We start from the raw sequence: 18,068 nt of genomic DNA on the forward strand, positions 1-18,068 counted from the left end.
TTCCTTTCGGATTAACCACTGAAAACAAAAGAGAAACCACACTAACACCTCATTGTGTGCATTAAACAAAAAAAAACCTCAAACAAATCCCGATTTCCCTGCTGATTTAAAAGGCTTTTGTGTTTGGTGGGAACTCTGTCTAAATTCAAGGCTTTTCAGAAGTGTTTGTTTCTTAATGATCCGGGATTGCAAGGTGTTTGACCTCAAGATTACTGCCAGAACTCGTTGCAGGCAACCTTCAAGTGAACAGTAGCAGCAAAAGCAAAGGCAGTGGGTAGGAAACTCAGGTTCTGGCAGACATCCTGCTTCCAGTGACAGATGAGACTTGGGACCAAGAGAGGCTCTGAACTTTGATTCAGTGTCCCAGACTGCCACCCCACCCCTCGCCTTTCCTATGAACAGATGGAAAAATATCCCTTCCCTGAAGAGAGAGAAAAATTATTATTTTTTCTCATTACCTTTGTGTTTACAGAGCTATTTCTTACTCAGTGTTAGTCATTCAGGGGCATAATTTGTAAAGGCCTTGGCTGATGCACTTCTACATGTGTCTTAAATTTTTCCCACACTTTAACTCCCGCTGTCCTCACTGCTTTTTATGTTTGTCTTTCTGTCTTACCTACCAGGAAAGTGTGAAAAAATGCCAATGAAAACAGGTAACAGCAGGTGGGTTCTAGGTGCTGTCAGACCCCCTGGGTTCTTCACCCATTTTTGTGCCTCCTTTCCCTGGGGGTAAAGGGAGAGTGCTTGGCTCAAAGAACTGCTGGGAGAAAAAATAGGTATGAAATATCTGGCTCACGTGCAAACCTACTTTTAAAAGATAAAGCAGGGTGTGCACATGGAGGAAAAAAACACCATTTATTGCAAGTGCATGGAAGTGTATTTCCTAGTCCTGGGAACAGTGCTGTATGCTTAAATTCTGCATTGTCTTTGGGCTGTTGAATACAATTTGAGGAACACCTGGAAAAAAAAGATGTTTATAAAAGACATCCTCATACTGTTGATGGACCAGCCTGTCTGGTGGCATCCTCCCTGCTTCATTTCCTCCCTGTGTCGTTATCTGTGTGTTTAGACAAATGCTGCTTTGCCCTCACCCTGGGATCAAATCAAGCTGCCAACGCAGCACCTCTTTGAAACCTGCACATGTAAAACAGCCAGGCCAGCTCCCGTGTCTGCTGCAGGCCCCGGGGCTTTGCTCTCCATAGATCATGTTAAGCGCTCTTCAGCTCTGCTCAAATTAAATGTTTTCCTATCAGATGGGAGCTGCGGAGGATCCAGCCTGTCAGCCTGCGTGTGTGTCAGGAGGAGGGGAGGCAGCCTGTGCTCTGAGCCAGCCATATGCTGCTCTGCCCTCGACTGAAATGCTCAGCTCGCAGCCCCTTGCGCGGCGTAACCCGGGAAATTGTAAAGAGCAGCGGTGCCAGCGCTGGGCAGCTGGGGTGGTGAGAGGGACAGGATGGGAGGAAGAGAGGGCACCAGGACGTGAGGTTGGGCTGGACCAGGTTCCTCACCCCGGGGCTTTGGCTGTGGAGCTCCTCAGGGGAACAAAGAGTAGCCTCCGCTGGCGGCCGCTGTGCCAGAAAACCCCGTGGAGAGGATTTCCTTTTGCTTCGCTTCCAAACCTTCTGCCTGGTTGGGAAGAACAAAAGCCCAGGGTTGCAATCTGGCTCCTGCCAGGGTCTCCCCTGACCCCCTGCTGGCTGTGGGGCGATGTGGGTGGCTGCAATCTGGACTGTGCTGTGCTGGTCTCCCACCATGGAGCTGCAGCAAGGAGAGGGTGGAAGCGACAAGCAGGACTTTCGGGTTGATCTTTTTTTAATTCTTTTGCTCTCACTAAGTCATATTGTGGTGGGGCAGTATCCACAGCAGGTGCTGCCAGGCTAAGTGCCAGGGAAAACTGGTCCTAAGGTGGTTTTTAACTGGGCTTTCAGCCATTGCAGACAGCGTGCACACGGAGGGGAGCGGTAACGCAGCCGCCCGGCTGCTCACGGGTCCGTACGGACCAGCAGCCCCAGTGCCCTGCACTGTCCGTCTCAGCTGTTCACATCAATCTTGTTTATTGCAATTCCAAATCCTCCCTCCTCAGCTCATTAACGTTCTCGGAGCAGACGTCTCTCTCACCATTGTATTTTGTAATTAGATTTTGATTTACTTTCAGAGGGAAGCAGCAGCACAATAGCCATTAATTTATCCCAAGCCTTGCTCGATCTCCTCCGTGTCACGGGGTCAGACCTTGGCGTGCACCATCTGGTCTCCCCCCAGTATTTGGCTGCGTGTTGTTCCTGCACCGTCCCCCTTCTGCTGAGGGGGTTCCCTTATGCACGAAGGGAAAGGAGCAGCGAGGGAGGGCAGGAAGAGGAGCCTTCGCTCAAGCTGAGCTTGAATCATAGGGACAGGCGTGAACCAGATTTAAATCGACAGGGCGAGGGAGCAGCCCGTTGTCTGCAGAGCCTGGGTGGCCCCTGGTGCTTGTAAACCCTTTAAGGCACGATGTAAAAGCTGCAGTTTAACATTGTGAGAGCGAGGACAGAGAGGTCCCCTGCAGCGCCGGGCCGAGGGAGCAGGGTGGTGGGAATGGCTGGGGATGTCTCGCCAGCCCGGAGCCGGTCTGTGTGGCAGAGCTGGAGGCAGAGCTGGGCAATGGGCTCTGCTGGTCCCTGAGGCCCTGGACCAAGGGCACTCTTCCACCCAAGTGCTGTTTCTGTGTTCCTTAGACAGACTTGATATTTCAGCCCTGGAATGAGAGACCAGCAAAAGCCGAGCTCATGCTGTAATGGCTGTGCCCTCCAAAAGTGGGTTTTTAGAAAAGTGGCTTTACCCCTGATTCAGCAGAAAGCAGCAGCCATCCACAGCAGGAACATTTTGTTCATTTTGTTGCTGCTTTTCAGTTTTTGTACTGCCTTTGTCTGTCTGTCACTGCTCAGGGTGGAAGCATGGATTGCAACATAAGCAGAGCCAATGTCTGCCCTCTGGACCTCCAGACAGAGTCAGCTCCGTAACCTATGGAAGATGGAAGCGTGAGAGCTTTTATGGTCCAGTTTCACACAACAGCAGAGAAGTGCAGCCCCCAAAGAGGGTGGGAGGACCACTTTCCCACTGGCCAGGGCTCAGAGCACTGCGAGCAGTTGTGCTTTGTCTCTGCCAGCGTTAACTGCTGCAGCTCAGGATTTATGTTGGTGACTGAATGCGACCAGGACTGATAAATCAATCAGCACAACCAAAAATAGCGCCTGGCAGCTGTTGGAAGTGGGGGATCCCTTCCCCACCAGTATGTGCAGAGCAGGAGGGGATTTCATCCACCTCGGCCGAGTGCCAGCCCTGCGCAGAGAGAGCCGTGGGCTGCTGGGGAGACCTCTCGTCTGACACCTTTATCTGGAAAAATTACTGCGGCTGTCTGCAAACTCCTCTCCAATGGGTGTCTCAGCCAGGCATTTCCCAGTCACCATGGTAGGGGGAATAACCCAACCAGGGCCGGTGTAGAGAGCAGCCTTGCGGCCAACACCGAGTGCTGCTGTGCGGCCCAACGTCTGAGGATCGCCTCAGACCTCAACCATGAGTGATCTTTTAAAGCCTCTCACAGCTGGTCGTGGATGGAGTCGTGGAGGGGAGCCCAGGGCAGTGGTTTCCAGGACAGTGTGGTGATGCTTTTGTGTAGGGATAAAGTTACCGGAGGAATCCGGTGACTCTGGTTTTTCCGCTGGATGGCTGCACTTAAACCACCTGCACGGGAGCCAGGGAAGTTTCTGTAAAGCTGGTCAGCCTGTTTGGTGTCTTGCAAGGGGCTGCATTTCCTTGCTGCTTCTCCAGCGGGTGTCCTGGGGTGAGCATGGAGTGTAGCAGGCGTGCAGCCTGAACCAGGAGCGAAGGGCGCTCCGAGAGGATCAGCTCCTTTCAGGCTGAATAGTCCGTAGATTATTTCCACATCTGTGTTAGCTTTGGCTTGATCCCACAGATTTGCAACAGCTGTTGGGAAGCAGAGCAGAGATCCCCTCTTTAAATGGATGATCAAATCCTTAGAGTGTGGAGTATGTTATTTCTATGTCATCCTCTTCACGGCAGGAAAAACAGCTTTTCAGAGTTGCTGAGGCAGCACTCTGCCCTGCTGCCTGAGCCATCATCCCGTCAGCCTGCGGTCTCAGAGCAAGTTGTAATTTGCTTTCTGCATCCCACGCCCAGCCTGACACAGGAGCCTTTGTGAGGTGTGTGGTTGTGCAGGTACCTGTACCAGGGATGCCTTTTTTCTCCTGGATACCCCTTCCTGCATGGGCTACAACCAGTGGGCGTAAGCTGACGGGACCAAGGAGGAGCTCGTCCGTTTTCTAGAACCTGCATATGTGCAAACCCCTCACATTTTACCCTGAGACAAACTAACCAGTTTGCCACAAGACGGGTTCGGTCATCCCTGGGTTCAGAGGCTTTAAGTGGAGATCAGATGTCCTTGCTGGAAGCATCAGTTCAGGTGCAAAACAGTGGTGTAGCGTGGGAATCCCACAGTGAGCTGCCTTATTCAAAAAGCCCAGCTAAAATGAACCAGCCCCTTTCCTATCAAGGTTCTGCTCTTTCAGGTCAGACCTGCAGTAAAAGGAGCCATCAGGCTTCCTTCAGAAGCGTCGGACAGGCTCTGGAAAGCTGAGTCTGGCTGACGAGAGCCGGGGCAGTGGGAATGGTGGTGGATCCTGGCGCTGGTCCTGCAGCGCGTGCGTTTCTCATTCCCCGTCAGCTTTTCTAGTGCACAGGAGAATCATCAAACCAAACTGCTCCCACTTTAAACAGCACATTCCTGTACAGAATTAATATGGCTGGTGCATGGAGACCACTAATTTCCAATTCCAGGCTTTCATAACTAGGCTTAAAATGGCAACCCAGTTCCAGTCCTCTTACGTGCAATTGTCGTGTTTGTTGGTGCTGTGTGATGGATTTCAGTGATAACCCAGGTGGCAAATTTGTTGCAAATAGGAAGTGCAGCTCAGCATGAAACTTCTTTTGGTGTTACCTGTGCTGGTGGGTTGTGTCTGGGAGCAGTGGCTGTTGCACAGTTGCAAGGTAAAACCTTTCAGTTTGGATTGCTTTTTCTTGCTCGTCCAAGGTGTGATCGAGTGTGACATGATGCTCCTTGGGTTCGAGCCTCGGAGCCCGGTGATGGACGTGCTCTCCCAGGAGCAGCAGTTGTCACATTGACCTCTTCTGATGCTTTTTGACCCTTCTGACACACACCTAGCTCTGTGCTTGCTTGAGGGTGTTTCTTCTGTGGACCCTCACTGATGAGTTAGAAGTGGCAGCCCCCATTTTGTGGGGTCAGAGTGTCTGGATTGCAGATTACCTGTGCCATGGATGTCTGGGAAGCCAAGACCAGTGCCTGCAGTTTGGGTCCAGTGGGGCCTGGTGGCTTACACATCCTGAGAAGACCCAGGACCAATTGTTGGCAAGAGTTGCCATGTGTGCCGGACCCCGTAGACTGACTGGAGCCAGCTGTGCCCCACTTGCTCTGGTGCTTTGAGCAGGCTTGGTTTGGTGTTATCCCCTTATCTGGGGTGTTCCAGCCCCATCCCGCTGAGCACAGTGAGTGGATGTAGCCTCTTGGCTCCGAAGTGCAGACCCTGCTGCTTCCCCAGCCAAACAAAACTGCCAGGACCCGCCGTGGTGCCCCAGGGGAGCTGCTTCTGTATACAAAGGACTTGGCAAAATGAAGTGTAATGTAAGCAACTATTTAAAGAGAACGATCTGATTGCTAGTTGTAATTTCCTTATTGTTTGCAGCACCCTGTTAAATGCCTGTGATCCTTATAAAGGGTTTTTTCCCCACCCTTTAAACTTCACAGAAGTGGGTTTTACCTTCTGTGGTTTGAAAACCCTCATTGTGAGGGGGCTGGTTTGCACTGAGTACAATTTCTTTTTTCTTTTCATGCCCAAGGCCGTTTGGTTTGGGAATCTATTGTGTATGAGTTGGCTTGTCCCAAGAAATATGTCTATTGGAAATGGAAGGCTGGTGGGTAGGACACAAAACCTCACCTCTCTCTAGGTTCTAGTGGATAGAGGTTGATAGAGTCTTCCTAGATCAGTGGTAACACTTTCTCTCAGACTCAAGAGCGTTATGCTAACACCACTTGAAAGCAGGCTGACACTGTCACTTATCCAGATACAGCTTCTATAGAAAGGTGTTGGAAGAAATATTTAATACAGTGACACTAAAACCTGAATGTGGATGTGACTTTCTCCCTCAGCTGGATCTCTGGTGAGGTCTGCACCTTGCATCCCATTCCTGCCCTCGTGGCCTGGTCCCCAGATCATTCCCAGCTCGGGAAATGGAATTGCATGTCTTTGCAAATCAGGGACAGGACAAATCAGTTGCAGAGTTGTGGCCTCTTCCTCTGGAAAAACACCTGGGTGTGGTTTCTGTGTGAGATACTGATGGAAGCAGCAGGATGTTGTGTGATGGTTTCTCTGGCTCTCCTGCTGGCTGGCACTGGTGGTCCCTTTCTGTGCTTCTCCTGTGGCTGGGTTTTATTTTCCAAACCAGAGCAAGTTGTAAACACACGGAGCCCGAGGGGCTTTGCAGAACAGAGCTTGATGTTAGGGGAGGATGGTGATTAATTTCCTTCCCCTCTGGCTCTTGGCTATGGTTTGGCTTTTTTGTTTGAGCGTTTGATAACTCACCACTGGGCTGTTGAGGTTGGGAATGCTTGGAGAAGTGTAAGGAAATGTGGTGATGGCAGCAGCTCCTCCATGCGTGGTGGGGACACCGGCTCCTGTGGCACGGCCAGCCCACACCTGCAGGCTGGGCTGTGCCAGCAGCCGTCATCATCTTGTTCCTGCTCATCCCAATGAGCTTCTGTGCGTGAGTTAAGCCTCAAATTACCCCGTGCCAGAAGCACACACTGAGAAATGTCAACTCAGGACTGTGTGATACCCAGAGCACTCAGTCACCGACCTTGTGCAGAGCTGAGCTCGCTGCAGAACGTAATGACCAGCAGACAGGACCATCCAGACCAGGATGCCCAAAATGTGGCCATCAGGCTGCGTGGCTTCTGCTCATAGCCCTTGGGGACCATTGTGAAGCTGGCAGTGCAGGATAGATGAGGTATGTGGCCCCCAGGCTGGTGTCAAACCCATTAATCAGCTCCTGGGAACAGACCTGGGAAGCCCCAGTTGCAGAAGAATAATTTTTTTGTGTGTTGACCTTGCATCCAGCCTGGCTGTGTCTTGGCAGGGGTTACTGGTTTGTTTAATCAACACTGAAATGGGAGGGGAGGAAACAGCCAGGGAAGCATTACAAATTGCTTCAGAGCAGTGGCATTAAAAGTATTTGTGCTTAGCATGTCTTCTAAACAAAGACCTCAAAGCATGGCAAATATTAACCCCATTTTACTTGCAAAGAGGAGGGGAAGCTTTACCTGTGCTCCCAGGTAGGTGTGAGACACATGGTGGTCTCACTTGAGCTACCAAGAGGATAGTGGTCATGGTGAGGGTCTCTGTGGGCGCTGGAGGTCCAGGCTGGCCCGGCAGCTCTTCCTCACATTCCTTGACACTCATTCCTGAAGCACCAGTTCTGTTTCTTTGCTCAGCTTTGACCTCTGTTCTAAAAGATGCGAATGCTCCAAAATCTTCCTCTTCAGGCTGCCAAGTTTACCTTTCTTATCTCCCCTCCCAATCTCTTTTACAGCTGAAGCTGTGGAACAAGTACAGAGTCTCCAACATTCCTTCCCTAATATTTATCGATGCCTCCACCGGGAAGGTGGTTTGCAGGAATGGCCTCCTGGTCATCCGAGATGACCCGGAAGGTAAGACTTGGAATCTCTTGGAAACATGGACACACTGCTGCCTTTTCATTTCAGTTCATTCTGAATTGCCTGGGGGGGAGGGAACAAAGAACTACTGTCATTAACTATTCAAAGCACTGTGCTATTTTCGGCGATAAATTTTCTGCACCATTCCTGCCAGATCTTGTGTTTTGGTTTTGCTTCTTGAAAAGAACAAAGAATTTCCCTCCAGGATTTTTGTCTGGAGTGCTAATGAGGAAAAAGTTAGGCTAACTGAAGCGTTCAGTTTGGATTTTTCCCTGATGGAGGCACGTGGACAGAGTGAGGGCCCAGACTTTCCATACCTTGGGAGCAAAATCCTTCCAGAATACTGAGTAGGACTTCATCACTGACATCACACTCTGTTAGAGTGAATTTCCCATTACTTACAAATTAAACAGAGAAATGCCACCGTTCTCCCATGCTGAGGTTTACTGTGCTGGGAGTTGATATTAAATCCATCTTCTTCCAATTTGGAAAAACCAAAATGAGCAAAATGTGTGCCCTAACTCACAGAGCCTGCAGAGATCCATCAGTCAACCGCTGTAGTTGTCCATCCACACATCTTACTGGCTCATTGTTTCTTCATGCAGCAAATACTGAGCGTGGTGACTGAGTCTTTAACTGAGTGGCAGGAGCTGTACAGTAAGAACATGTTGTGGCCTGAGCCATCTGTGATGTTTCCTCCTCTCTGGCTGAACACATGGATTGATTGCTCTGGGAGCTGGCAGCAGATGATTCAGAGCGTGTGTTTGTGTGTACACACACAGCTTGCTTTGGGGTACAAAGGGTTAGTGTAAGATTTTATATATATATATATATATATATATATATATATATATATATATATATATATAAACACCCCATCTCGTACATGTATATAGCGAAGGTTTTATAAATAACAAAAATACATGTATATACGTAAAAATACATGGTTAATGTCAGTATAAGGGACATAGTCTGACTGCATTCCTGAGCACGTACCACCTTGCCCTCTGTTGGTAAAATAAATGCTGTTGATAAGGAAAAAATGCCTCATCAGGCTCTAAACCAGAGCAGGCTTTGTCAAGCCAAAGGTGCTGTGACTCAGGCTCAGGGTGCAGCCTACCTGAGAGAGGGAGGTGACCCTGGCTGCAGTGCAGAGCTTGGCTCCCTCACCCTGGGGCAGGGATGACGTGGTGAGTTGCTCTGCATCCCCCATGGATGGGAATAAACCCTAGTGGGATTCCTTAGATAGGATCCCCTGCATCATTGCAGAAGGAGGGATGGTTTGTCTAGTGGAACTTTCTGAGCCTGCAAAAGCTGCACGTGCATGTTACTGTCTCGTGTCTTCTTTCCACCCCTACCCTGACCCTTCCACAGGTCTGGAGTTCCCTTGGGGGCCAAAACCCTTCAGTGAAGTTGTTGCTGGGCCTCTGCTAAGGAACAACGGGCAGACACTGGACAGCAGTGCCCTGGAGGGCTCTCACGTTGGGGTCTATTTCTCTGCGCACTGGGTGAGTAGTGGGTGCTGTGCAGAGCACTTGGAGTGGGCTCAGGGAGGGTTGGTCAGACCCCAGGCTGGTTGGTGTTAAAGGGTTTGAGATGCTCTGGTCATTCAGCATTGCAGTGGCCTGCCACCTTCAGCTGGCCCTTCAGAAGGGGAAGTGATCAGATTTGAAAATCAGGAGGGGTTTTGTTGGTACCTTAAAGACTGTAAGCCCCAGCCACGTTCAGAGCTGCTGCCTGGCACTCCAGCAAAGATGAGGTCACACCTGTTCATGGTCACTGTGTCACCTGGGCCTGCTGCATGTGGGTTTGGCCCTGAGGAGGAGACAATGTCCTTATCCACGTGCTGTGTTTTGCAGTGCCCGCCGTGCCGGAGCCTCACAAGGGTCCTGGTTGAGTCCTACCGTAAAATCAAGGAGGCAGGCCAGAAGTTTGAGATCCTCTTCGTCAGTGCAGACAGGTGAGGCAGCACTAACACCCTGTGCAGGCACAGCTGGCTTGCCCCCAAGCTGTGAGCATTGTTGGCTTGATCTGTGGTGGAAATTTGATCTGGGGCAGAGCAGGTTGGCTCTGATGTCAGAAAGGCTGAGTCCTTTCCCTCTGCCCAGTGGTGAAGTGCAGAGGGGGCTCAGCAAGGGCAGCAGTGCTGCTGCTGCCACCGTGGGTTGGCATTCAGATGCTCCAGAGAGTTTGAAATATTTTATTGGGAAAAAAATGCACCGTGGACCTCTTCTTGAGGGACTGGGGGTTTTGAATTTCCTCTGGCCCTCCCCAGGTTGTGTCTGCCAGCAGAACATACCGGTGGGCTTTGGTGGAAGGGATGAAGGGCTTTGCAGGCCAGATTTTTAATGAGAAAAGAGCCTGGCAAGTGGAGAGGCTCTGCTCTGCATCCCATGCCCTGTTCCTCTTGCACAGGTCAGAGGAATCCTTCAACCAGTACTTCAGTGAGATGCCCTGGGTGGCTGTGCCCTACGCCGACGAGGCCAGGCGGTCGCGCCTGAACCGGCTCTATGGCATCCAAGGTAGGAAAGGCTGCACTGATGCACAGGTCTCCTCTCTGCTCCTTTTGTTGAATATTTGTAATGTCTCCCCTTCTTTAACTAAACCAAGAAAGCAGCAAAGCAAAGCACAGTGCCCCAGGCAGAGCCGCTTCATGTTTCTGCTCTCCACAAACTCACATTCCTACCACCTGCCAGGCAGGCTGTTAGTTGAAACAGGACTTCCATAAACAGCCTAATTCTTCCTGGAAACTTGGAAGCTGTTTTTGGCTTGGATGTTTTTTGTCTAATTACCGATTTATTTATTTTTGCTTTTTCTTGAAGGTTCAAATTTCGTTTTCTTGCTGTTTTATGTAATGCAAAGGCAGGCCGTCGTTCTGTGCAGGGGCTGAGGAAGATGGCATCTGGTTTATGTTAGTGACATGAATTACAGAAGAGAGAGTGTTTGATGTAAACCATGGCTTTGCTTTTACTGTACGTGCCAGTGCCAGAATTCCAGCAGCCCCAGCTGCTCGTAGGGGCAGGGAGAGACTCTGTCTGTCTGGGTGGCTTCAAAGAGTCACAGAGATGATAAAATCTCACAGCAGCCCTCCTGGGGACTGGCACCTTGTTCCTGCAGGGGACAAGCTGTGGCACAGAGCTGTGTAAGGTGACTGGCTCTCACAGTCTCATGTATGGACATACAGTTTGTCCCTGTGGTTAAAGTGTCTTGCTGCAATGTGGCTCTTTCTCATCCATTTCTGTGCAACATCGGTCAGGTGGGTGCAGGCTGGCAGTGGTAATATGGTCTGCAGGGAAGGGGGAGTGTAGCCAAAGGTGGCCAAGGGCTTGGGAAGAGTAACAGGAGAAATAATCCCTCCTTGGGGTCCTCTCCGAGCACCCCTTCTGGCGTGAGCTCAGGTGCTGCTGCTCAGCTCTGTTCCCTGACCTTAAACCAAGAATAACCATTTGCCTGCTTTAAATAGCCATCATTTTGCTGCTTAATTGCCTTCCCATGAGGCAGGAGCTTTCCAAATTCATCCGTCTTCTCCCCGGCCCGCGCACAAGCCTCTGCAGTGCTGGTTTCGGCTGAGAGCCGCAGGACTGCTGCCAGTTTCACTGGGACTTTCTGTAAATAAGGTGTCCAGACATGGATACTTGAGCACCAGGCATGCTGTATCCTGGGAAACAGTGACAACAGCTTTCCCTCTAACTCCAGCCGCTGGCTTCTTAAAGGTATCTCTCTTTGCTGTGTGCTGACCTGAAGATGTAAATATTGGCTGTTCCCCTGCACCCCAACCCCTTCCCCTGCCCAGGGAGCTCCCGTGTCACCTCTGAATCCCAGCTCTGTGCAAACTTTGGGGTTGACTGTCTGTTTGCAGTCAGGCTCTTCACACCAGCTGTAACAAAAGCTTCCTGCAAACAGAGCTGGATGTCGTGGGCTCCGCTCATCACCATGGGTGGTTATTCCACCAAAATGGAAAATCAGACCCGTGTAATCTCATCTTCCTTTCCCCAGACGACTCTGATGCTGCCACACATCTTCAAAGTTCCCTTTGGAGCTGCTCCCTTGCACCAGTGGGAGCTTGTAGCCTGTTCAGTGTCCAGGTTACCATCCTGGTGGTTGGGCTGTGAGCACAGCATGCACGTGGCAAGGTTTTCTGCTGTTTTTTGAAGGCTGGGTACTGAAACAACAGAAGAGCTTGTCTTCCCTGTCTGCTTTAAGTTCCTGAGTGGTGGAAAGCAGCAAGAGAGTAAAATCTCGTGTTGTTTTAGTCCTGTGTTGGCTCCTACAGCATTTGAAAATGCTGTATAAATGTATGAAATGTAAGTTGAGTTATTGGCCTTTATTTGGGTTTACTTGAATGCCTCTATTCATAACTCACATGCAGTCTGTATGTGAGGCTGTACTGCACCACCTCTAGTAAATTGCTTCTGGGTGCAGTTCTCAGGACTGTCCTGAGAAAGAGTCATGTCTTGTGTCATGGCTGCTTAGAAATAACTCCCTGTTGTGTGGGCAGCTCCTGGTCTGTGCAGTCCTGCCTTCGGTGAAATCCCCTGGCCTCAGCTCTCCTTCCGATGGGATGAGAAGCAGTGATAAATTTTACACTTAGTTAGGAATTGCCCCTTGTTCTGTATCTTATGAGATTCTTTTTGAGTTCCTGAATATTCCCTCTGGACTCCATGGTGCCTCTTTGGGATTTGCAATCCCTTCCAAAAACCATTGTTTCTCCTCTGCCCCACGCTTTAGCCCAGACACCCACAGGTCACTCTCACAGCCCGGGTGGTGGGAGCAGCCTGGAAGTCGCTGTTACGGGAGATTCCTGGAGCTTTCTTCCGAAAAGATGAAAAAAGAGCAATAAAACTCACCACCCATCCTGTGTTTGGTGTGGTTGGTTCAACGTAGATTGTGATTTATGCACCCAGCAGAGTTCATGCAGATGAGATTTCCGTGTCGGATATGGGGTTTAACATATAAATATGTAAATGTCTTGCCAGGTTCGGTAACAAACCATTTGGCCCCTGTGTTTTCATAAAATGCTGGCCCCGTGGGAGCCAAATCCATTTTCTAATGCGTAAAATCCAACCCAGCCCGTCTATGCTAATTCCCATCCAGGCTTATACAATATTCATTGCAGTGTCTGATCGCTGATTCTTCTTGATAAGTAAATTCTGGTGTTATGACTTAAGGCAATTACCAAAACCCCCAAAAGGCACTAAAATAACAAATAGTGGCTGGGATGAGCAGAGAGAGGGCTGGGGAGGGGGGGAAGTATTTGGGTTAGCAGGTATGAATGAGGTTAAAGGCAGTTTCCCTGGTCCTGCAGGTCTGTATCCCCTGAAAAGAGGATGTATTTGTTAGGGAAGTAGTAACAAAGGTCACCTGAAGGCTGATCCTATGGGATGCCACCACACGCCTGGTAAGGCTGTGTCCTGACCCCAGGGACTTGGACAGGGATGTGAATTACCTTAAAAATGACTCTGTTTTCTGATTCAGTTTTGTATTTGCAGTTGGAGGTTTAGTGGCTGGGTATTTGGGGAGGGGGGGTGTCTGCATATGCAAATCAGGTAAAATCTAAAGGAATGTTTTGAATAGTGCATGAAATCCTTGATAGCTGCAGAATCACAACAATCTGTGTCTAAATTGGGCCCTTAATTTTCCCAGATCAGCAAAGCTCATTTGACATCTCTGCCTGGTTGTGCTGTGTCATTCAGGCTGACTGATGACCTGAACCGGAGTCTCTAGAATGTCCCTCATGTTTAATGGATGGAAAAGCAGGCGTTTGGGTTGGGAATCATAAATGGATAGAGATCCAAACCATGTGGGATGCTGAGTACTGTGTGCTTCTGGCATCAGGAGTACTTTGTGCCTGTAAGGGCAGTGCCAGAGTGAGATTTCCCAATTCCATCCCGTCTGTTTAACCCATCCCTGCCCTGGAGCTACGTTGAATACCAGCAGGTAATGAATAAGCCTTTTTGTGATACAAAATGGTTTTCTTGGCATACCCTTAGGATCTGCAAGCCCAGCCATTGGGTGGGTTCCTGCACTGCTGCTTAGCACCAGCCCAGTGCTGTGCTCACAGCCCCAGCACAGCAGCAGGAATGCCGGGCTGGAATGACGGGAATGCGGCCGCTGGCCCGGACCTGCAGGCAGGCTGGGACAGACAGATGGCCGTGTATTTCCTAGAGAAATGCCTAAAATTCAGAGGGCTTGTGAGTAACCCACTGTTGTACAAACATGGGAGCACAGAAGCCTGGCAGGGGCAAGGATGCTTAGTGCCCAGAGAATGGCTCTGCAGGGTATTCCTGAGGAATGAGCTTTAAAATGAACCTTTGGGTGAGGGCAGGAGGATTTGAGTTGTCTCAGTTTGCTGGTTGTGGTTTGGGGGAAGTTGCTGGTGAAGGATATGCTGGATAGGGAGCACGTCGAAGCCCGGGTGATGAGCAGCAAACGGCAGCACCTGACACTGACTGTGGTCATTTCACGTGTCCCTTGGGGCCTGATCCCAAGCTCTCCCTTCTTCCTTCCTTGTGGGATGTTTCTTTGTCTGCCTGATGCCAGAGGAATGGTGTGCTTTCCAGATGAAGTCACCAATATGAGCCACTCTGTGACTGTTTTGTGGCCGGAAAGCTGGTGCCTTATCAGATGGGATGGTCACCAGCTGGTGTCCACCCTGCCCCACTGCCAGCTCCTGTGTAAAAGCTCCTCCTTTATGACAGGGCTTTCCAGCCCCATAGCTCAGGGCAAAATGCTGCTTTTTCCCAAGGGCTAGAACATAATTGGATATCCTCCGAGCCCCATCCTCCCCAGTGCCACAATCCTGTAGACCCTGGGCATTGCTGCTGTGGAAATGGCTGGGCCGTCAGTGCTGAGTGCTGGAGGGTTGTGGGGGTTCATGGAGGAGTCTGTGGCTGCTAAAATGCATGGTGTTCCTTCTGGGAAGGGACACACCCTGCTTCCTGGCCGCTGCTGTCTGTGATCCATGAGTGTTCCTGTGAACCGGGACCAGGCTCGTCCAGCAGCAGCTGCTAGGATGGGAGAGCACAAGTGGCACTTCTGCCTGGCACTGTGCAGGAGGGAGCCTGGGAGGAGGGTCCCTGTGTGGTAGGGTGGGGTTTGCATCCAGGAGCACCAGACAGCAGTGACCCCTGCCTGCACTTGGGCAGGGAGAGACAGGCAATGCCAGAGCCTATCTCTCTGCTTCCTGCTGTTGCTCCTGAATTGCAGTGCTCTGCTAGGACGGAAACAGGATCCAGGGAGCCTGATCCCCACACCGTGAGCTGTGGAGAGGCAGCAGCTCGCTGGGCTCCTGCCAGAGCTGGAGGCGATAGGAAAAGGCCTTTCTCCCCACACCCTGTCGCTGGCCAGTTCATGCTGTGGCTGATCCCCCCTGTTTTTTTCCATCTCAGGCATCCCAACCCTCATCGTCCTGGACTCCAAGGGAGACGTGATCACGCGGCAGGGGCGGGTGGAGGTGCTGAACGACATCGAGTGCCGCGAGTTCCCCTGGCACCCCAAGCCCGTGCTGGAGCTGACGGACTCCAACGCTGTGCAGCTGAATGAGGGCCCCTGCCTCGTTCTCTTTGTAGGTATGGAGCTGTGACAGCAGAGCCTGTGCTCGGGAAAGGGGCTGGGCTACCTGCCAGCTCGGCTGGAGCTGGCCATGGGGCTGAGAACCTGCCTCTGGTGGTGACAGTGTCCGTGGGAAGGGACATCAGCCCATTTCCATCTTCAAGAGCAGCGCTGACGTGTCTGCAGAGGCCACAAGGGAGAGAGCTCCCTGTGGAAGACCCTCAGGACAGACACAGCCATGGGCTGCTGCAGCTCGCAGGGCTTTCCCAGAGCCTGCTGTGCCCGTGGATCTCCCACAGCTCCCATGCACCGACCCGAAGGATGTGATGAAGCAGCGATTGGCAGTGCAGAGGAGCTGCCATGTCAAAGGTGCAGTGGTGGCTGTGGACAGGAATGCTGATGAGGTGTTGGGGAGTATGAGAAATACACTGTCACAGCTGGTGGTGGTGGTGATGGGAAAAGCCTTTCTAGAGCAGGGACTTCAGGCACACGTGACATTCCAGAGGAGGCAGAGGAAGTGTCTCTAGGAGGGATTATAGCTCTGCTGGAAACCACATCTCAGGGCTTGAGTCCCTGTGCTGAACAGGGCTGTGACAGAGGAGCCTCTTTCATGTTCTCTGGTCCTTGATTTCCCCTGTAGGGCAATGACTGCAGGACAGGGCAGGCTTTTCCCCAAAGTCCCCGTCCTTCTTCCAGTGCTAACCCACACGTGAAGTTAGAAACTGGCCTAGAGCTCATCTGAAGCACAGATGGCTGTTTCCTCATCGCTTCCCTGCTAGCAATGGACAGGTAAATCGGGCAAGGGCGTGGCTGGGATGAGCTGTGCTGCAGGCTGAGCCCCAGGTGGGCAGCAGAGAGGTGCACACAGCATGCCCTTGAGTGCTCTGTGGTGCTGTGGTGGGGGGTTGCTGAAGAAGCCCCCCTTGCCCTGAGCCTCTTGATGCTGTGCAGGGGTCTAGCCCAGGGCAGGGCTGGTGTCCTGCTTCCTCATGTGCCCTTTGTGAGCAGCACACCCTTCTCTGCAGCGCTGATAACATGGCCCTCGCTCCTTTCCTTCCTCCCTCTCAGATTTCCTTTTGACCCTGGTTATTTATTCAGCAGAGCCCAGCAGGGGATGTGAGCACAGAGCCAAAAATCCTCTCCTCACGCGGGAAGGACCGGCTGGCCACGCCAAGCCTGATGGATTGGGGCTGGCGCTGCAGGCCTCTGGAAAGAGTTATTTTTATCTTGCTCTGAGCAAAGTTTTTCTATCACCTTGCTGCAAACAGCTCATCAGGAGAGCAGCTGGAGCTCTCCCTCAGCGCTTTTGGGGATGGATGGTCTTGGTGAAGTCTGCCAGCAATGTGCTGGGGCAGAGATGCAGCTGGTGCTGCATCAAGGCAGGCACCGGGGATGGGGGCTCCTGGCCAGCCCGTGTCCTGCTGGGGGGGTCTCCCAGCACTCTAGTGCTTGTGCTGCACAGGCAGCAACACCCCCAGGAGAAAGCAGGCTTAGCAAGTGCTGGTGGTGAATAAATCCTGTCCAATCTACATCCTTCCCTGGAGAGGTTAGGGCTGGGTTAGCCAGAGTGTGCAGGGCTGCCTGGAGTGCTGCCAGCAGCCGATGTTTGTAGAAAAATCAATCCCTGCAGACACCCCACAACTCCGCGTATTTATCACTGCCATGCAGGACTGGCCCTGGAATCCAGTGAGCAGCGTCTCTGGAATCTCCTGCTTTGCTTGGAGAAGCCAGAGAGCACAGGGATGTGTGGAGCAAGGGCAGAGAGTGTTCTGGGCATGGACATTGCCTGTCCCAGCAGGGGGCTGGACCTGTTGGGTTGGGTGGTTACATCAAAGACCACGAGACTGCACGAGACCAGGAGACAAGGGGCCTCTCTCCCACCTCCTTCCCTCGTTTTTTTTTTGTAATGCTGAAAGTTGTCCCCGAATTGGAATCATTTAATCTCGATGCTGCTCAAGGACACAGACTCTCCTCTCTCTAGCTCAGTATTTGAACTTCTGTGGTGGCTGGCGTTTGATTGATGTTGCCATCTCTTTCTACTCTACCTCTGTCAAATCAAAGCTGCCTTCACAGCGCTGCTGCTGCAGAGACTCGAGCAGCAAAGCTGCCGATCAGCCGTCCTGAGGCAGAGGGATGCTGGGTGGCGGGCAGGGGTGCCAGGCAGCCTCAGATCAGCGCCTTCCTTTGGTCTTCAAAACATGCCAGCGCCGCAAAAGCAGCTTTTTTTTTTGCGCCTGTTTGTCCCTGTGCGTCAGCAACAGCACCAGAGAGTGAGCACTGAAGTATTTGGGGAGCAGGAGTTTCTCTTCTGTTACGTGTTTCCCTGTCTCACATGAAAGGCGTGTTTCAGCTGCTCCCTAATTGCTACAGAGCTGTGTGGCTTTGAAGTTGGTGCTGGGCATCCGGGCCTCCCGTTTTCCTGAGTGGTGGTGCTGTGGGATAGAGCTGCCAGCGCCCGGCCGGTTTGCATCCGTTTGATCCTAACCTCCTTTTTGCCTCGCCTCTTTCGTTTTGTCTGCCCACCCCTGTGCCCTGCAGATTCAGAGGATGACGGAGAGTCGGAGGCAGCGAAACAACTGATTCAGCCCATAGCTGAAAAAATCATAGCCAAGTACAAAGCCAAAGATGAGGAGGCGCCGTTACTCTTCTTCGTGGCGGGTGAGGTAAGTGAGAGCAGAGCGCAGGGCTGTGTCCTGCTGGGTGGGAGGACTGAGCTGGGTTGGGGACTGCTGTTGCC

At 51.6% G+C, this 18,068-nt stretch overlaps 1 protein-coding gene across 1 annotated transcript in view; it reads left to right on the top strand.

The window, feature by feature from the left end:
• Positions 1–18,068, top strand: part of NXN (nucleoredoxin) — a 49,061-nt gene that overhangs the window by 27,655 nt on the left and 3,338 nt on the right. The window contains exons 2-7 of the mRNA XM_027745033.2: positions 7,657–7,774; positions 9,155–9,288; positions 9,640–9,740; positions 10,196–10,302; positions 15,169–15,348; positions 17,870–17,994. Coding sequence (XP_027600834.1) covers positions 7,657–7,774; positions 9,155–9,288; positions 9,640–9,740; positions 10,196–10,302; positions 15,169–15,348; positions 17,870–17,994 — 765 coding nt within the window. The remainder of the gene's footprint in view (positions 1–7,656; positions 7,775–9,154; positions 9,289–9,639; positions 9,741–10,195; positions 10,303–15,168; positions 15,349–17,869; positions 17,995–18,068) is intronic.

Source organism: Pipra filicauda, unplaced genomic scaffold, assembly GCF_003945595.2.
Source record: "Pipra filicauda isolate LSUMZ 115617 unplaced genomic scaffold, ASM394559v2 scaffold211_size2331000_pilon, whole genome shotgun sequence".
In the NCBI taxonomy this organism is placed as follows: Eukaryota; Metazoa; Chordata; class Aves; order Passeriformes; family Pipridae; genus Pipra; species Pipra filicauda.